At 43.9% G+C, this 21002-nt stretch overlaps 1 protein-coding gene across 1 annotated transcript in view; it reads left to right on the top strand.

Annotated features, from left to right (window-relative positions):
• The window catches only part of LOC105732814 (cytospin-B), a 57845-nt gene extending 39809 nt beyond the window's left edge, over positions 1-18036 (top strand). The window contains 2 exon segments of the mRNA XM_064378054.1: positions 14417-14536; positions 18004-18036. Coding sequence (XP_064234124.1) covers positions 14417-14536; positions 18004-18036 — 153 coding nt within the window.
• The last annotated feature ends 2966 nt before the right edge of the window (positions 18037-21002 follow it).

Below are 21002 nucleotides of genomic sequence, written 5' to 3'. Positions count from 1 at the left end.
TAGAAGTGCTGTTTCCTTTAAAAAAATTTCTCTTACTAAGAATGTTCTCTTTGGAGTGCTAGAGCATTGCAATGTGAACAAAATCGTGCTGTTTTCTAAAACTTCGTGGATTAACTTATGACTTAATGTCTTTTCACACCGGCCAGGAATATGGGTCTAACTTCACTCGCCACAGAGTTGGAAAGGGTTTTCAAGCCTTGATGGCAGGTTGTCTCTCAGCCAGAACTGTGGTTCTGGAAGACACGAAGAAACCCACAACTCCTGAACCAGAATGGGGATTAGGCTATGGAGAGGAGACGGGGATGCAGAAGCAGCGTGGCTGACACATACCACAACACAAATGGTCCTGTGCTGAGTAAAATCAGCCCATCACCAAAGGGTGCATGCTGTATGGTGGAGGGGCACAGTCAAGTGTGTGTTGTTGGGAGGCAGAGTATAAGGTGGAAGAACCTCTTTGAGGGCAATTTGGCAGAATCTGTCAAAATGGATTCCACCTGTGTGTAGAGTTGTGCATGGGAGGATAATTATTGCAGTAGAGTTTGTGATAACAAAAGACCAGAAACATCCTAAACGAGCTGCTGTATCCATCCAGGTGATGGATCTGCATGTGTCATCAGAGAATGAAGTAGGCAATGGTGATGGAAGTAAAGCTAGTAGTGATGAAATATTTACCACATGACCAACATTGTTCAAGTGCATTTAGTCTTGACCACAATCCCATGAGCTAGGCATTTTATATCCAATTTTTGAATATGAAACTAAAGCAGCAAGATGCTCCATGACTGCTCAGAGCCGAGACCGAACTACTATTTGGGCCTAGCATCCAGTCCCTTGGTCTCTACACTGAAACTGTTCCTCAAGATGTAGTGGGCCAGGCGCAGTGGCTGACACCTGTAATCTCGGCACCTTGGGAGACCAAGGCAGGTGGTTCACAAGGTCAAGAAATCGAGACCATCCTGGCCAACATGGTGAAACCCTGTCTCTATTAGTAAAAAAATACAAAAATTAGCTGGACATGGTTGCACGCACCTCTAGTCCCCGCTACTCAGGAGGCTAAAGCAGGAGAATTGCTTGAACCCAGGAGGCGGAGGTTGCAGTGAGCTGAGATCGCGCCAGTGCACTCCAGCCTGGTGACAGAGTGAGACGCCTTCTCAAAAAAAAAAAAAATGTTGTAAAGGACCTATCTCTGTATATCTTGGTAAAGGTGTAGAACATGCCACCATCTGCATAAAAGAGAGGAACTATGCATGCATGTTTGCATAAGTACAGGGCAGTGCTGTCCTGTAGAACAGATCTAGAGCATTATGGGAATGTTCTAGATCTGTGCTGGATGACCCTTAGCCACAGGGGGCTGCTGAGAACTTAAAAGGTGGCTAATATGACTAATAAATTGAATTTTAATTTTATTTAATTTTAATTAAAAAAAAATTTTATTAAAGTTTTTTTTCCCTCAACTTTTAAGTTCTGGGGTACACATGCAGGATGTGTAGGTTTGTTACATAGGGAAACATGTGCAATGGTGGCTTGCTGCACAGATCAACTCATCACCCAGGTATTAAGCCCAGCATCTATTAGCTATTCTTCCTGGTATTCTCCCTCCCTCCATGCCCCCAGACAGGCCCCAGTGTGTGTTATTCCCCCCAATATGTCCATGTGTTCTCATCATTTAGCTCCCACTTATAAGTGAGAACATGCAGTGTTTGGTTTTCTGTTCCTGCATTAGTTTGCTGAGGATAATAGCGTCTAGCTTCATCCATGTCCCTGCAAAGGATATGATCTCATTCCTTTTTACAGCTGCATATAATTCCATGGTATATATGTACCAAATTATCTTTATTCAGTCTATCATTGATGGACATTTGGGCTGAATCTTCTTTTGAGTGTATCACTGATGGACATTTGGGCTGAATCTTCTTTTGAGTCTATCATTGATGGACATTTGGGTTGATTCTTTTGAGAAGTGTCTGTTCATGTACTTTGCTCACTTTTTAAAGGGGTTGTTTTTTTCTTATAAATTTGTTTAAGATTTTAACTAATTTAAGGAGCCACATGTGGCTACTGGCTGTTCTGTGGGGCAATGCAAGGTAAAACATTGAAGGATGTAAAAGAAAAGATCACTAGATTTTGTGATTTGCAAACCCTACCTTTAAAAATCTTCTGTAGCCAAGCATGGTGGCTCATGCCTGTAATCCTAGCACTTTGGGAGGCCGAGGCGGGTGGATCATGAGGTCAGGAGTTCAAGACCAGCCTGGCCAAAATAGTGAAACCCCGTCTCTACTAAAAGTACAAAAAATTAGCTGGGCTTGGTGGTGGGCGCCTGTAATCCCAGCTACTCAGGAGGCTGAGGCAGGAGAACCACTTGAACCCAAGAGGCAGAGTTTGGAGTAAGCTGAGATTGCTCCATTGCACTCTAGCCCAAGCAATGGTGCAAGACTCAGTCTCAAAAAAAAAATCTTCCACAGGCCAGGCGTGGTGGCTCGCCACCTGTAACCTCAGCATTTTGGGAGGCCGAGCAAGCAGATCACTTAAGGTCAAGAATTTGAGACCAGCGTGATGAACATGGCGAAACCCCGACACTACTGAAAATAAAAAAAATTAGCCATGCATAGTGGCATACACCTGTAGCCCCAGCTACTCAGGAGGCAGAGGTTGCAGTGAGCCGAGATTGTGCCACTGCACTCCAGCCTGGACAACAGAGTGAGACTCTGTATTAAAACAAACAAACAAAACTGTGCAGAAATGTCAAGTTGGAAGAACAGGTTTCATAACTGTTTATTTCAGAACCACTAATTTAATCTAGCCATTTCACCTGAGAGATGAGAAAACTAAAGGCAGAAAAGTTGAGTCATTTTCCTGAAGTCACACTGAGCTGCTTTAGTCGAGAAGGGAGGAGCTGGTCACAGTTTGGGTTGGTTTGTTCCTCTTTTGAGCAATGGACATTCTGGTTTGCCAGGGGCTTCATTCAATTTGGTATCAGCTCAGTTCTTAGTGTGACCAGTTGGTTCCTGGAAACAGTGGCTTTGGGTGAAACCACATGCTACAAGCCATGGGCACTCAACTCTGGCTCCTATCAGTTAGCTTGGGGTGATCCTGGTTTTGTCATACAGCACGTCACCATTTCACTTAACATCACAGTGTCCAAGAACCTCTCAACGACAATGAGAACTTACTATTAAAGAAGGAACCAGACTTTTGTCTCCCGAGTTCCCACAACTCCATGTAATCCTGCAGCGGCTTGTCCTTTCCTGAAGCCCCAGAGTGTATCCTCTGCACACTGGGGATCCAGTGATCCCCAGATCCACAGAGTGCATCTGCCTCCTGCATACCTCAGGCTCAGGCTGTCCTGCTTGCCTACACCACAGCATGGGTGAACTACGTGCAGCAGGACCATGCTTCCCTGCGGTATAATCCCCAGCACCTCATGCGTGGAGGGCTCTGGAAATGTTTGTGTGGATTCTACTCCCAGCCTCGAGGACTGAACCACTATGAGTCGTGCAGATGTCACAAGAAGGTTTCTCCAGCATTTCCTTGGGGGAGCTGCTGGACACAGGTAAACACTCAGCAAGAAGCAGGATGGGACCTTGGGGGGCTGCCAATCCACTCAGCCTAGGTAACTCCAGGAGGAGAGGAGCCAGCAGAGCTGTGCATAATAACCATGACCTTTTTTTAGAAGCAGCAAGCAAGGAAGAAGAGTGGAATTAATGGAAATGAGGTAGCCAACTTAACAGAAAGAAGAAGAAAGGAGAGGAAAAAAATTCCAGAAAAGTATTTCTCCAGAGGCCTGGAGCATGGTCCTGGGAACAGAAGATAGCAGGAAATCATCTGGGACCTGAACTGAGGGCACAGAGAAGACCTGTTCTCAGGATGCCACAGAAGAACCAGAGGCCTCTGCTAGTTTTTACTATAAAAGAAAGAACCAGACTTTTGTCCCCCAGGTTCCCAGAACTCTACGGGGCAATGCCTGCCTTCAGGCACTGTGCAAGGCCAGTGCTGCCTGAGCTGCTGGTGGGCCAGAGGAAGGGGACCCAGCCAGGGGACAGGAGGTGTTGGCCACAGGCCTGCACTTGCAAGGCAGCCAGATCCTGTGTCTCGATGCCAAAGCCAGGGAACCTCAGGGAGGAGATGCTTCGGGTAGAGACTCTTGAGTGTTTATCAAATGAAAACAGGAAATAAGAAAGACGGGACCCTAGCCACTCCTGAGACGTGAATCTCCTGTGATTCTGTCTCCAGGGAGTACAGCCTGAACATCTCTGGGACACAGCCGTCCTCTTGCCATGGGAAGGCTCTCGCCCACAGAGGAGTAAAGGGAAGGGCGCTGCTTCCTGGACCAGCTCACTGAGGCTGCTGTCTTCTGTTTCCAGGTCTCAAACCCTCAGTGCCTTCAGTACAGATAGTGAGAGGAACCCTTTAAAAAGCAAATTATTCCAAATCAATCTCCAATCTTGAATTTAAGAAAATAATTAAAAATTCACTTGGAAGAATAAAGAAGAAAGTTTAGAGAAAGAGTGTTGATGAAGGCAGCTTGCCCTGCCTGATTGGAGAGGTGCTATGAAGCCATGCAGAGGAGGCCCCCTTCACATGCCATTCCCCCCTGTACAGTTGCAGAAGGGAAGACAGTGGAAACAGCCATGAGCGTGGCCCCTGCAGCTCATGTTTCAGAGTAGTAATGACATTGAATTGAGTGGGTTGAGGAGGTCTGCATTTTTTTAATGTTAAAAGATAAGCAGAAGTTGCTAAACTTGATTTGGGAGATAATGAGCCTTATAAAATTAAGTGATTAAAACAATAATATGAACAGGATCAGAATTGGAAAAGAATTCCAAAGAACCCTGGAGTTATTTGCTTGAGGGACAATAGGTTGCTTTCCACCGCCACAGAAATGTGATTTACTCATTTGCAGCAGATATAAAAGAAGTCAAGTGAGGTGTTCTGGTTGTCTGTATCTGTAGAGCAAACCACCCCAAAACACAGTGGATTAGAATAACAGTGTTCACTTTGGGCATGATTGCTGTCTGCTCCATGGTGGCCGGCCCTCATGGCTGCAGCTAAGACCGTGGGACTGCCATCTCTCTCCATGCAGCTTCTGTACTTGGCCAGTGTGAATCTCCACACACCTCAAGGGTCCAAGAGAGCATTCCAAGAAACCTGAGTAGGAACTTCAAAATTCTTATGAACTGGCCTTCTGAGTCCCAAGTCACTTACTCCACATTCAAGCAAATTGTTAAGGCCAGCCCAGATTCAAGGGGAGAAGAATTTGACTCCATTTCTCAAGTGGAGGATTGCCCAGACTCTGTAGCCATCTTTAATCTATCACATAAAGAAAAAACATTAAGGCCTGCCTTCCTAGCAAGGATTTAACTGCATCTTGCTTCCCTCATTTATAGCCAAGTCATATTCAAAATTTTTGGAATAAAAAAGAAAAAACATTCCCTCACAATCTGTTTGACACAGAATCATATAATTACTAGAATTCTCATTCATTCATGACTTTGGAATCCACATTGGCCTTCCCCAGGCTGGAGTGCAGTGGCATGATCTTGGCTCACTACAACCTCCGCCTCCAGGTTCAAGTGATTCTCCTGCCTCAGCCTCTCAAATAGCTGGGATTACAGGGCCTCACCACAATGCCCAGCTAATTTTTGTATTTTTAGTAGAGACAGGGTTTCACCATGCTGGCTAGGCTGGTCTCAAACTCCTGACCTCAGGTGATCTGCTCCGCTCAGCCTCCCAAAGTGTTGGAACTACAGACATGTGCAACCACACCCAACCCACTACTAATATTTTTAATAATGTGTATTATTTTTACAAATGTGTAATCTGTAAAAGTAATAGCTTGTCATCGTGAAAAAATTTAAACACACATAAAAATGAATAATTAAGTTTAATGTCAGCTCACTTAATTTGGTTCCTATTTCTGGCCTATCAGAATCTTTTTGGATATTAAATCTATTAATTTGCTATTCTCTATCTTTCCCAGATTTCTTTGATCGCATTAGAAAATGTAGAAATGCACAGATCCATCCTTTTAGGATGACATGTATCAAATAATTAGTGAAAAACATCAAGTACCTAGAAGGTACTGCATATAGCAAACCCATCAAAAATCAGAACATCAGATTTTTCCTATGAGCTTTACAGGAATGTCTAAAGATTAGTCAACAAAGTAATAAGTTGTTTTTTATAGTTTTTTTTTTTTAAGTTTACTCAGCCCAGACTGAACGTGGTGGCTCACGCCTATAATCCCAATACTTTAGGAGGCCGAGGCAGGTGGATCACCTGAGCTCAGGAGTTCCAGACCAGCCTGGCCAACATGGCAAAAACCCATCTCTACTAAAAATACAAAAATTAGCTGAGCATGGTGGTGTGCACCTGTAATCTCAGATACTCAGGAGACTGAGGCACGAGAATTGCTTGAACCCAGGAGGAAGAGGTTGCAGTGAGCTGAGATCATGCCATTGTACTCCAGCCTGGGCTACAGAGCAAGACTCTGTCTCAAAAGAAGTTTACTTAGCCTAATTGATAGATAATTCAGATATTTCTAGTTCCCCATTCTGAACAGTAATGCTGCAGTAAATGTCCTTGTGGGTGTGTCAGGACCATTTCCTCTAGACTAGACACCAAGATGTGATATTACTGGGTCAAATCATATTTTCATTTTCTAAAAAAATGCTTCCAGCTTCCATCTTAAAAGCTTGTGCCATTTTATGTTCCATCAACCAATATAATAAGAATACCCATTCCCCCACATCTTCATCAGCCCTGTGAATTGAGTCATTTTAATTTTTGCCAGTTTAATGAGTGAAAATGATACTTTACCATATTTATTTTCTGTGAAACTGAGCATTTTTTCATACATTTCAGACTGTCTGTGTTTCCTCTTCAGTACGTTACTGGTTCATTTCCCTGCCAAATTTTACTTGAGTTATCTCCTTCTTAGTGATTACAGGAATAAATTCCAGATATTAGTAATTTGCTATATATACACTGGTTTTAATTTCATTTTACAGAAACTTAATTTTTTGTAGTCAGATTTCTTAGCCCTTTCTTTTATGTTTTTTGTACTTAGTGCCTTATATGGCTTTCTCCAGGATTATAATCTGAATTCTTCTGTATTTTATTTTTACAACGTTACAATTTTGGTTTTTAAACTTATCCATCTGGATCTCATCTCTAGGAAACAAGCAGCATGGGACTAATCCCTGAGAGAAGGGAAGCTCCTGCAGTGATGGCCAGCTCACCAGCTGTCTGCCTGGGAACTATACCCACCTTGCAGTTCAGGGAACTGGCCTCTGAGCAGAGCACCGCAGCCCCACTGGCTGAGGTGGCAGTGATCAGAGAGGGCAGCCTAAGTAGCCCATTTTATGGAATGGAGCATCAGAAGGGAGGACACTATGTAGAGAGGGGGCCCAGGAGTCTATGTACAGGTCTCCACAAGTCCATGGCCAAGAATTGTGCTTTTGGTGTGCAGGACGAGACCACTCAAGGTTTACCAGATAGCCTGAGATAGAAACAGAGGTACTAAAATTGGATGTATGTGGCTAGGCGCAGTGGCTCACGCCTGTAATTCCAGCACTTTGGGAGGCCAAGACGGGCAGATCACCTGAGGTCAGGAGTCCCAGACCAGCCTGGCCAACATGGTGAAACCCGGTCTCTACTAAAAATACAAAATTAGCCAGGTGTGATGGCGCATGCCTGTAAACCCAGCTACTCAGGAGGCTGAGGCAGGAGAATCACTTGAACCCGGGAGGCGGAGGTTGTAGTGAGCCGAGATCACACCACTGCACTCCAGCCTGGGCGACAGAGTGAGACTCTGTCTCAAAATAAATAAATAGGCCAGGCGTGGTGGCTCACGTCTGTAATCTCAGCACTTTGGGAGGCCAAGGCAGGTAGATCACCTGAGGTCAGGAGTTCGAGACCAGCCTGATCAACATGGTGAAACCCTGTCTCTTCTAAAAATACCAAAAAAATTATCTGGGCATGGTGGCGTGCACCTGTAATCCCGGCTACTTGGGAGGCTGAGGCAGGAGAATTGCTTGAACCCAGGAGGCGGAGGTTGCAGTGAGTCGAGATCACGCCACTGTACTCCAGCCTGGGTGACAGTTCAAGACTGTCTCAATCAATCAGTCAATCAACTTGGATGTGTGTGTACATCTGTCCCAGGCAAGGACTAAACACTGAATACACAGCAAGGAAGGAGCACAGACTGCATTTGCTGAGACTTCACATGAACCTGATTATGTGTGCGTTTGCTCTGTATTCTCTCTCACCAGACCTTCAAAGTAAGTGTGGTCCTCCCTGGGCTCTTACTGCACATGCTGAGCTCTTACTGCACTTGCTGAGCTCCAGTGAGGAATGAGCTGCTTTTATCCTCTGTGATCTGTAAACTGTTACATTTTCCCAAAAGTAAAAACTCAATCTGATTCCACAGCTGTAATAATAAAGACCTATTGGGAAAACCCCGAGAGATTCTGGGAGTGAGACTTTAGATCATCATGAGCCTGAGACAGCTGGTTCCTACAAGAATGAACATGCAGCACTTTCTCTTTCTTTTTTTTTTTTTTAAGATGGAGTCTCTGTCACCTAGATTGGAGTGCAGTGACATGATCTCGGCTCACTGCAACCTCCGTCTCCTGGGTTCAAGCAATTATCTTGCCTCAGCCTCCATAGTAGCTGGGATTACAGGCATGCACCACAAGAGCCGGCTACTTTTTTTTTTTTTTTTTTGGGTGTATACCACCCAAACTGGTATACAGTGGTACGATCTTGGCTCACTGCAACCTCTGCCTCCTGGGTTCAAGCAATTATCCTGCCTCAGCCTCCCAAGTAGCTGGGCTTACAGGTGCCCGCCACGACGCCCATAATTTTTTTGTATTTTTAGTAGAGATGAGGTTTTACCATGTTGGCCAAACTGGTCTCCAACTCTTAACCTCAGGTGATCCACCTGCCTCAGCCTCCCAAAGTGCTGGGATTACAGGCATGAGCCACTGTGCCCAGCCTAATTTCTTTTCTTTTTTCTTTTTTTTGGGGACAGAATTTGCAAAAAAGTTCCACTCTTGTTGCCCAGGCTGGAGTGCAATGGCATGATCTCGGCTCACTGCAACCTCTGCCTCCCAGATTCAAGCGATTCTCCTGCCTCAGCCTCCCAAGTGGCTAGGATTACAGGCATGTGCTACCACACCTGACTAATTTTTGTATGTTTAGTAGAGACAGGGTTTTACCATGTTGGTCAAACTGGTCTTGAACTCTTGACCTCAGGTGATCTGCCCCTGTTGGCCTCCCAAAGTGCTGGGATTATAGGCATCAGCCACTGTGCCCAGCCGAAATTTTTTTTTTTTTTTTTTTTTTTTTTTAGTAGAGACGGGATTTTGCCCTGTTGGCCTGGCTGATCTCAAACTGCTGACCTCAAGTGATCCAACCGAGTCAGCTTCCCAAAGTGCTGGGATTACAGGCATGAGCCACGATGCCTGGCTCATGTCTCCCGCCTTCTTCCCAAGAAGCTTTGCTTTTCTCTTTCCTTTTTTTTTTTTTAACTTTTGCAATTAGTGTACAGAGTCAGTTCATTTATAGACACCTCATGGTGGCACCTAGAGGACTTTGACAAAGGTGAAGAAATACTGGGGATGCAGCCGCGGAATCCAGCTGTGTCCTTGGTGGAATTTAGCACAGTGTGTACCTGCAGCTTCTCCCCGTGATTGATGTCTTTACCAGATGTTAGTTTTTCCAGACAACCAAGGCAAACGAAAGCATCTTCTAGAAACAAATGCTGTGGGCTGTACGGTTTTGTTTTCCCCTGTCCTGCTGCGTTTTTCACGAGTGCTGCCTCTGCATTCCCCGGTCTGGAACTTTAGTACAACCTCAACACTCAAGGAAGATATTCTTGGATATACACTAAAATTAGGATTTTACCTTCCCATGTGCAATTCAGTGTCTTCAGTTTTCTTAAATGACTTTTGCTGTACCGAGGGGAATAAAATCTGTGTATTACACAATATTTATCTAAGCTCTCCTAGAGACCTAACCAATTTTGGAGAGCTTGGAATGTTACCTCTTTTTATATCTGAGACTTCCTTCCATCAAAAGTTCCATATTCCACTCAGGAATATCTCTAAGGTATTTATATCCTGGGGAAAGTTAGAGATAATTCGCAATGAGTAACTACCATTTCCCTGAGGAAAAATAATCAGTTAAGTTTCTTTCAGTTTTTGCTCTGCTTTTTCCTCCCAATAAATCTTGTACATAAATTCTGTGTCATCATTCAGAGTAGACACCACACTCCAGCCCTTTAAGATAATCAGAGTCCCTCCCTTCCTCCCTTCCTACTTCCTTCCTTCTTTCCTTCCTGTCTTCCTCCCTGCCTCTTCCTTTCCCTTCCTCTCTCTTACCTTCTTTCCTGTCTCCCTCTCTCCTGAACATGGGGATGTTCAGGAAGTGACCCAAGTCTAAAAGGCATTCAGCTCCCCCAGAATCCTCTTCATGTTCCCCTTGTTACCAGCTGCCACTCCAGGACAACGATGATCCTAGTCCTTTTAATTCAGGCATGAATATCAAGAAAAATACCTGAAGATGTAGCCTGTAGAACGCCTGGTTGGCTGCACAAGCTCCTTGGGGCAGTAGCATTCTCCAGTGCAGAGAGCGATGCTGTCTACCTCAGAGCCTGTTCCTGGTGGGCCTGGCCTGGCCTCAGAAAATGATGTTCCAGTTTCTTTAACTGATGAGAAGGAACAAAAATTTCACTGTTCACTCCTCTAGAATCTGCCCTTTCCCACCCTCAGCTTGTCCTTCCACTGAGACCTGAATCAAGGGAGCTGCAGAGCCTCTTTCAGCAGGGTCTGCTCTCAGCACTGCCAACAGTGCTGACATCCATGCCCCGGCCATCCTGCCTGGTGCCGTCTCCTGTCCTCACCATTCCCTGATGGCAGTGTCCACAGCAAACAGGAGGTGTGCTTCAGAGGCAAACAGAGCTGGCCTTCTGGCCCTGACTCTGGCACTAGAAATATCATTTCTGCTTCCGCTTTCTTGTATGTAAAAATGGGTCACCATTACACCAGTCACTGTGCATGGCTGTCCTGAGAATTAAATGGGGAAATGTGCAGTGACAGGCTCATTGCAGGCACTCAGCAAATGCCACTGCTCTTCCTACCCTTCCCAGCCCATTTTGGGATCTTCATACTTAAAAAGGGCTTTGGTCTTGATCATCATGCATTTGGTTTTCTATTTAAAACGTGGCCTTTCGCTTGGAAATTATCTCGTATCTATCCGCATTGCCTTTGAGAAAGAACACTTCCAGGCAGCACAAATGTGTGCTCCATGTACACAGATGCCTTGAGGTTAGCATAATGTAAACATCAACACAGGGTCTCTGGGGTTGGAGATGGGGTCTTGGGCAGCCTGTGTGTAGCAGAGGAAGGAAGTGGGAGCTCAGTACTGTCAGGGGCCACAGTGCTCTCTGCCTTGCCCAAGACTGGCCTGGCCCCCCTTGTTTTTGGCTTCCTAGGGTTTGATGTCCACAACATCTGGTTTGAATGCTTTGAGTGAACTGGATGGGGTGCAGCCTCCTGCCTGTTTCTTTCTTTTGCTTTTTTAACTACAAACCTCTTCAGAAAGTGTCAAATCAAAGCACTTTCCATTTCTAAAGCAGTGTCCAGGTCTCATTGAACTCAGATAGCCATTGAACTCAAAGACACCGTGAAGCCAAAACTCCTCAGGATCAGCTTCCCAGTGGCCCTGGGAATTACAGTCACCTGAAAACCGAGTTGGGGCCCTCCCAACAAGGGCATCCTCAGGCTTTTATGTAATGCCGATGCTTAGCGACTGCTGAAAGTTGGTTGTGCTTGAGTTGTGAAAGCCAAGATGAAGAGGGGTTAATATGGTTGTGTGTTGCTTTCAGCCAGATACTTCTCCCTGGGGAAATATAATTGCAAAGCAGACTCAAGAGCGCAGCATCTTCCTGAAAGCCGGTGCTTTTGTGGGGCGTCCTGGGGTCCACAGGAATTTTCCTGGACCCTGACTAGAACAGAGAAGAGGTTTGCTAGAAAGACAGGGACTAGCATTCCTGGTATCTACATCATTCAGGTAAACCCTGCGTGTGACATGTGACACCATCTCTTCTGACCTCAGTTTATTTACCCATAAAATGAAGTATTTGACCAACCTCACTGCTAAGGACCAGGATAGCTTGAACTAACTTAGTCTAGATAAAAAGCTAAATGAGATTATAGGCCAATGGCTCCCAGAACCCTAAGGAAACTTCACAGGAAACATGGTACCATATTTTGGTGCACACTTCTACCTATGTATATTTTCCAGAACCTCTTTACACACACTTTGAGGAGAGTTCCATAAAACCTCCCTCTCCTATTCCATCTTAATGTGATGCCTTGTTCCTCTTCACCCTTCCTCTCCTTTTAAGCTGCAAATTGCTCCTGATAAAAGCACCCTTAATGACCTTCCCAGGGCAGTCAGAGAGTTAATTTGTCATGGGGTTGCATTTGGCCTTCTGGGCAGATGGAGGGAGCATCTCCATCCCCACCACCCCTCCCATGGTGGTCTGTGTCCACCCCATGGGAGGGAGCCAGCACCCACCACACCCCTCTGACTTTGCTGGCTTTGCATTTCCCAGAACAGGGTGTTCTGAGGAGGAGCAAGAGGAAGAAGAAGAGGAGGAGGAGGAGCTTGCAGGGAGATTGCAGGAAGGAGTCCTAACCTTGCCCAACTCTTCTTACTGTCCGCAAACCCAATACAGACCCAAAACTCAGCCAAGCCCAAGCTGTGCCCCACTTATACAATCCCTTGCAACAATCCCTAAAACAACCTGAGCAATAAAGTGTTAGCAGGCTTAGGAACCTGACATTTCATTTGGAACAAGTCTCGTGGATCCAAGGAAGAAAACATTGTTGAGGTGAGCAGGTGGGTGACAGGACTGAGAATCTAAGAGGTGGGGATGCACTGGAGCCCCCAGGTCACTAGGGGACCTGCATAGGAGTCTTTAGAACCCACCATCTCCATGGGCAGGGACTTGGATTTCAGTTTCCTTATCACTGTGTACCAAGCAGCTGCTGGGGGCTGCATCCATCCCGAAGGAGGAACTCCTTTCTACCCATGTAGCCTCACGATCCCTGCTTATTTGGTGTTCTCACGGGGCTGCTGAGCAGGAAGGGTTTCCCTTTTTTCTTTTCCTTTTTTATTTTTTTGTTTTGAGACGGGGTCTCCACTCTGTCACCCAGGCTGGAGTGTAGTGGTGTGACGGTAGCTTACTGTAGTATTGACCTCCTAGGCTTAAGGGATCCTCCTGCCTCAGCCTCCCAAGTAACCGGGACTACAGGTGTGCAACACCATGCTTGGCTAATTGTTGTTTTTGTTTTTGTAGGTAGAGATGGAGTTTTGCCATGTTGCCCACTCTGGTCTTAAACTTCTGGGCTCAAGCAATCCTTCTGCCTCTGCCTCCCAAAATCCTGGGCTCAAGCAGTCCTTCTGCCTCAGCCTCCCAAAATCCTGGATTACTCCCAAAATCCTGGATTACCATGCTCTGCCAGAAAGCGTTTTCTTTTCCCCCTGAGAAGCCTCCCAAGTTGTGGGGAGAAGAGTGTAGTAGCAGGAGCATGCCAGAGACAGCCATGTAGTTCTTTAAGATCTTATATCTTGTTCTGCTTGTTGTGAGTTGGGATTATACGGAAATGATGATGATGATGATGTTACTGATGGTGATGATGACAGTGGTGGTAGTGGTGGTGGTGATGGTGGCAATGAGGGTGATGATTATGGCGATGATTTTTTTTTTGACAATACAACCTCCGCCTCCTGTGTTCAAGCAGTTCTCCTGCCTCAGCCTCCCGAATAGCTGGGATTACAGGCATGTGCCACCACACCCAGCTAATTTTTGTATTTTTAGTAGAGAGGGGGTTTTGCTATACTGGCCAGGATAGTCTTGATCTTCTGAGCTCATGATCCGCCTGCTGCAGCCTCCCAAAGTGCTGGGATGACAGGCATGAGCCACTGCGCCTGACTATTTTTAGCTTTTTTTCCCCAGTATAGCTTAGGCCACCTTGAACGCCTATGGTGATGATTCTTCCTTGAGCAGATAAGTCTGGGAAATGCTGGTGTATACAAAGTTAATCAGGTAGGTTAATTTGAGAATAAGATATCTTTGAGCCTTTAATGAGTCTCCCAATGGTTGGACGAATCCCCTACTGTTTTGAGCACTAAAGACTTTTTCTTATGCTATTCTGTGAATGGATTTGGACAATATCAGGCTGTTCCTGGTACCAAAATAAAATTTAGCACCACCAAATTTGAGAATTTTATTCTTATGTTGCCTTACTGAAAACCCAAAGGTGGATTTCCGTCTTACCACAGTGTCTCTCATCTATGACACTGCACAGTTGCAATAGTATTTGATTAATACTGCTTTTCTCTCCTGCAAAACATTGACATCACCCATTTTGGCAGCAGCTGGAGCAATGGCCTTGTCTTCTGTGCTCTGCTGCACAACTGCCTGGCTGCCCATATCCCCTACCAAGAGCTGAACAATCAGGAGAAAGTAAGTCATGGCCCTGTCACCTTGGTTACCCTCTAGGAAATACAGGGGAATTCCTAATTGATAAACTCCAGTGTGGGAGGGGCTTACAGGCCTGAAGCAGAAATTGGGATGTTGATACTAGCTACAGATAACTCCTGAATGTGTGACTATACCATGGAATCCCATCCTCAGCAAATATTCCTCAGCTTCCCTTCTCAGTATATACCACTTGTTACCTAGAAAGAAGCAGTGAAGAACAGTTTGATATGGCCACTAATAAATTCCTATCTCTGCTTTCCAGAGAAAGCCCTGCTGGAATCTCACCTTCATGGTTTCAAGACCTTGGCCAGCATTTTTCAAAGCCTATTCTAAAGAACCAGCAAGCACCAACAAAATGAATTCCCTGCTCAAATAAGTCTGGAACACTGCATATTATATCACATTTTTGGAGGGCACAGTGCCCATTAACACATTAAAAACTTCAAGGAGTCCTACATTAAGAAATCTATGTGACTGTTTAACCCATCTTAGATCAGATACACATAAGTAACTTCTTTACCTGTATTTGTTTATTTTACTAAAATTACCATAACAAGGGTTGGCAAATTTTCTCTATTAAGGGCCACGTAATAGGCTTAGTGGGTCAGTTGGTCTCAGTCATAACTACTCAACTTTACCATCGGGCTAAAGAGGCCATCGATGCTTTGTAAACAAATGGGCATGGCTTTCTCCCAACAAAAACTTTATTTACAAAAACAGGCCGTGAGCCAGATTTGGCCCATGGGCAGCAGTTGGCCAACCCCTGACCTAGAACATCCTACAATATGTCCCATAGAGTGTACTTTGGAAAATGTTGTGTTGGCCCCTACACTCAGTCACTCGGAGTTTCTTGCCAAGGACCGGGCATCATAAGAAGAAAGCAACAGAGAAATGTTCCGTGCCCTCATTAAGTAAAATTATAAATGAACAAGGATAAGTCATCAACGAGCCCAAGGAAAAACTCAGCGCTGTGAGAGTGAGTGATGGGGATCGCATTTAGACCAGGGAGACTGGCAGTGATGTCAAAACTGGTGTCAGAAGGTGGAGGAGGCAGCAGTGTGGAGCCAGAGCAAAGAAGCTGCAGTGAGGGAACACCTTGGTGTGGTCCAAGAATGGAAGAAAGCCAGGTGGCTGGATGCAGTTAATGGGGCAAGAGAGGCTGTGCTGATCAGGGATTCCAAGGGGGAAGAGCCTGCAGAGCTTCCCCATGGCTCAGGTTTGGCCTCACCCACTAACCACGAGAGTGGTAGCAATGCAGATGGAAAGACATAGAAAGATTCATAAATATGTCTTAGAATCAACTGGACTTCGTGACAGATTGGTTGTAGGGGAGGAGGAGAAGAAGGAGTCAAAGACAACACCCTGGCATCTAATTAGACAGCGATTTCCTGAGATGGGGAAGACATAGATATGTTTAAAAGCTCTGTTTTGATTACTCCACATCAAGATTTAAATAAAGTCCAAAGAATGGTCATGGTAATGACAAAAACTCAGCAAAGTAATTTAATTTTTTAATGTGTTAGAGTTCTCTAGAGAAGCAGGATCAATAGGATATTGGGGGTAGTGGGGAGGGGAGTGAAATTTATTCTGGGAAATTAGCTCAAGAGTATAGAAGATAGCAACTCCAAAATCTGCAGGGTAAGCCAGCAGGTTGGAGACTCGGGAAAGAGCTGATGTTTGAGTGTGAAGGCCATCTGCTGACAAAATTCCTCTTCTTGGGCGAGGTCAGTATTTTTCTATTAAGGCCTTCAACTGATTAGATGAGGACCATCCACATTAAGGAGGGGCATCTGCTTTACCTAAAGTCTATTAACTTAAATTAAATGTTAACATATAAATGTAAAGCTCTTTTTAAAAAACACCTTCACAGAAACATCTAGAATAATATTTGGCCAAATATCTGGGTGCCGTGCCTATCCAAATTGGCGCATAAAATTAACCATCACAGAATGTATTAAAATCTTTAAATTACTTTTCTATGGGGTACTCTGTGAAGCAGTCTAGACAGGATTATTAAACATTCTGGGGGAAAGGTTGTGTTTACATCATGTGAAGTCTGAGGTGCTGTGAAATATGCAGGTGGCGATGGCAGGCAGATGATTGCACAGCAAATCCAGACCTGGGATGGGAGAGCAGAACTGAAAACACAGATCTGGAGATCGTCCATGATCCGTGCCATCTCATGGAGGTTCCTGAGATGATGCAAATGTTCTGTATCTGCACTGCCTTCATGGCAGCCACCAACCACATGGGCTCTTGAGTCCCTGAAATGCGACTAGTGTGACTGAAGACTGAATTTTTTATTTCAATTTTAATTTTAATTAATTTTAATTTAAATAGCCACGTCATGTGTGGTTGCTGTGTTGGAGAGGGCAAGAACAGCAATGTTATTTAAAGCTGTCAGAGTGGAGGACAGCATCTAGGCCTTCAGTCTTAGGGAAGCATAGAGAGGGAAGACTGAGGAACACACCTGGGGACCCCAGTGTTTGCCCACACAGGAACAAGAGACAAGGCCCTGCACTTTCATAAACAGCATTAGTACCACGAACCCTGTGTAAAGCCAAGGCTCACAACATGCTGCTCTTTTTAGTAAAAGCAGAAATCGATGCGACTCCACCTACTAGTCCAGGGAGGTGATAAGGAAGCTGGTCTCCACCTGTAGTCCAGGGAGGTGATAAGGAAGCTGGTCTCCACCTGGTATTTTTTGTGTATGAGTAGAGAGAGGAAAATGAGAGAGAGAAAGAAAGTCCCTTGTAAGGAAAGAAAACCAGGCCAGATGAGGTTTGGAATCCAGATTTATAATATCTATGCTGCATAAAGACCTTAGATTATACTCTCAGATACAGGAAGCCCCTGGGCTTATAGTAAACAATAACTGCTTTAACCATGACAGAACACTTGAGAAAATTATCTACTTGAGCTAGTCAGCAAATACAGCAAATGAAAGGATTATCTACCAGAACTTGAGATGATAAATAATGAGAGACTACAAAAAGACTATGTTTAAACATATTAAAGAGATAAAAGGAGCAATAGAAACCACAAGGAATGAATGAATCTATTTAAAAAAGAGATTTGGAAAAAGAAATAACAATTCTAGAAATGAAAATTTGGAATTAAAGCCACAATGAAATGTGTCGCCAAACTGATTAGATGCAGCAAAAGAGAGAACTAATGAACTAGAACATAAATATAGGGAAATTACCCGGACTATAAAAGAGATGTTAAAAAATAAAAAATATAATAGAGGGGTTGAATTAGTATGTGTTCACCCTCAAGAAACCAGCAGTTGCTTAAACCATTAAAAATGTTAATATTCTTTTTTAACAAAAGTAGTTTCAGGATTGGTTCACCACTCAAGGCCCCAGAGTGTCTCCTCTCCATGCTCACCATCTTAATCTTTTGGCCTTTGTCCCCATACTTGTTCCTTTGTGGTTGATTCCTTTTAGCTGCCAAACTTTAGACATCACTTCCACCTGTAGGGCGGGAAGAAGAGGAAGAGATAGAACAAGTGTCTCCTATCTTTTCCCTTCAGAGAATGAAAGTAAGAGCCTCCCTGGGTTTCTCCAGCTCATTGGCAGTACTCTGTTACATGGTCCCCAGCTGCAAGGGCATTTGAGGAAGTGAGCATATAACATTTTTCAGCTTCTTTAGTGGGAAGCCTGCAAGGGAGAGAGAGCTTAGGAATGACTGTTGGGCTATTGAATAGTGTCTGTCTCAGAGCTTAAGAGACATAGATGAAAAAAATCGGACGATAGCCATGCCTCATGCCCAGAGGGACTTCCAGATGAAAAAGATAGAAAGAATGGAGTGGAAACAATATTTGAAGATAAGATACCTGAATTTTTTCTAGAATGATGAAAGACAAGAGTTCATAGATTCTTCATTTATCTCAAGCAGGGTGAATTAAAAAAATACTCCTTCAGATACGTTATAATGAAACTGCAGAAAGAGCAAAGACAAGGTAGATAATCTATCAAAAATTTCTAGCCAGGCATGGTGGCCCACACCTGTAATCCCAATACTAAGGAAGGCTGAGGCAAGAGAATCACTTGAGCCCAGGACTTTGAGTCCAGTCTGGGCAATATAACAAGACCTCGTCTCTGTGAAACATTTAATGATTAGCCAAGCATGATGTTGCATGTCTGTGATCTTAGCCTCTTGGGACACTGAGGCAGGAGGATTAGTTGAGCCCAGGAGGTCGAGGCTGTAGTGAGCCTAGATCACCCCACTGCACTCCAGCCTGGGTGACAGAGTGAGATCCTGTCTCAAAAACAAAACAAAAACAAAAAACCCTTACAACTGTCTGCTAACCAGTAAGAAAAAGACAACCTAGCAGGAAATTATCAAAGGCTATAATAGACAAGTCACAGAAGAGGATCACAGATGCCCAATAGACATTTTTAAAGACATTCAATCTCATTAGTGATCAAGAAAATATAAGTTGAAATAACAGTGAGATATAATTTGATAACCCTCAGAGAATGTGTTGAATCTAAGAAATGAGACGGTGACAGTACAGCCATTGTAGAAAGCTCAGCACTATGAACAGTGCTATGCCAGTATATTTCTGAAATAGAATAGACAGTTTTCTAGAAAAATATAAATATATTTCTTCAAATATTAAATGTAAATATTTCTCCAAAACTTACTCAAAAATAAGTAAAACTTTAACTGTTAAATTGAATTCATACTTTAAAATGTAGTCACACAAGCAAAAAATGTCCAAACAAGCCCAAATTCTACTAAACCTTTAAGAAACAGATATCCCTATTGTGTATTTACAGGTCCAGGGAATTTAAAAAGGAGTGAGGAAACTTACACATATGAACAGGGTGGAGTATAGCAGGGATCTCCCTTCAGAAACAACAAAATTAACAAGTACCAACAAGAGATCAGGTAAGGATAAAGATACAATGAGACCTTGTTGGAAGATTATATGCTACGCAGGAGACATTTTTCTTTGGAGTGTTGTAATTAATATTTGCTTTTTATTTTTTACTTTATTTTATTTTTTTAAGACAGAGTTTTGCTCTTTCGCCCAGCCTGAAGTACAGTAGTGCAATCTCCACTTACTGCAACCTCTGCCTTCCGGTTTCAAGTGATTCTCCTGCCTCAGCCTCCCAAGTAGCTGGGATTACAGGCACCCACCACCACGCCTGGGTAATTTTTGTATTTTTAGTAGAGCTGGGGTTGCACCATGTTGGCCAGGCTGGTCTCAAACTCTTGACCTCATGATCCACCTGCCCTGGCTTCCCAAAGTGCTGGGATTACAGGTATGAGCCACTGCACCCAGCCTTGCCTTTTAAATTTAGCATCTTTTTCTTAGTTTTCATCTAATGCACTGTAGAAGTTAGCTGGGAAGAGAATGAGATCATGTGATGTCCTAATTGTCAGAGCCAGGGATTTTATTTGTACGGATGGTCTGTGAGGATCTGCTGACACACATAATTAATCTCTAAGGCACTTAAGAGTGTTTGTGAACATTTTAACCAGCTTATTCCACCAACAAAATAGAAATTTCCTACATTCTTAAATTTACTTTTCAATACCTTGATGTGGCCTGGTAGCTCATGCTCATAATCCCAGCACTTTGGGAGGCTGAGGCAGGCAGATCATGTGAGGCCAGGAATTTGAGATCAGCCTGGCCAACATGGTGAAACCCCATCTCTACTAAAAATACAAAAATTAGCTGGGCATGGTGGCACACACCTGTAATCCCAGCTATTTGGGAGGCTGAGGCAGGAGAATCATGTGAACCTGGGAGGTGGAGTTTGCAGTATGCCAAGATAGCACTTCTGCACTCTAGCCTGGGTGACAGAGCAAGACTCTGTCTCTCTGTCTCAAAAAAAAAAAAAGAAAGAAAAGAAAAGAAAAATAATATATTGAATTATACATGACACTTTTAAACTACACCCAGTCAGAAGTGACAGCAGTAATCTGTAAATCTTAAGGTCTGTAGTTAGATTATACAGGGAAAATTTTCTTATGTATTTATTGAAATAAATAGAAGTTTCTCGGTGTAACATATTAGCAAGGATGATATCTTTATTTATTTTTATAATTTAACCTTTTACTTCAGATTCCGGGAGTACATGTGCAGGTTTGTTACATGGGTATATGGTGTGCTGTTGAGGTTTGGGGTATGATTGATCCTGTCACCGGGTAATGAGTATAGTACCCAGCTGTTTTCAACCCTTGCCTCCCTTCTTCCATTCCCTCTCTTGTAGTCTCCGGTGTCAATCGTCCCCATCTTTATGTCCATGACTACCCAATGTTTAGCTTCCTCTTATAAGTCAAAACGTGCAATATTTGATTTTCTGTTTCTGTATGAGTTAGCTTAGGATTATGGCCTCCAGCTGCATCCATGTTGCTGCAAAGGACATGATTTCATTCTTTTTTACAGCTGTGTAGCATTCTGTGGTGTATATGTACCACATTTTCTTTA

Source organism: Aotus nancymaae, unplaced genomic scaffold, assembly GCF_030222135.1.
Source record: "Aotus nancymaae isolate 86718 unplaced genomic scaffold, 86718_ANA_hifiasm-v0.15.2.pri h1tg000018l, whole genome shotgun sequence".
In the NCBI taxonomy this organism is placed as follows: domain Eukaryota; kingdom Metazoa; phylum Chordata; class Mammalia; order Primates; family Aotidae; genus Aotus; species Aotus nancymaae.
This window is presented reverse-complemented; position numbering and strand designations above follow the sequence as displayed.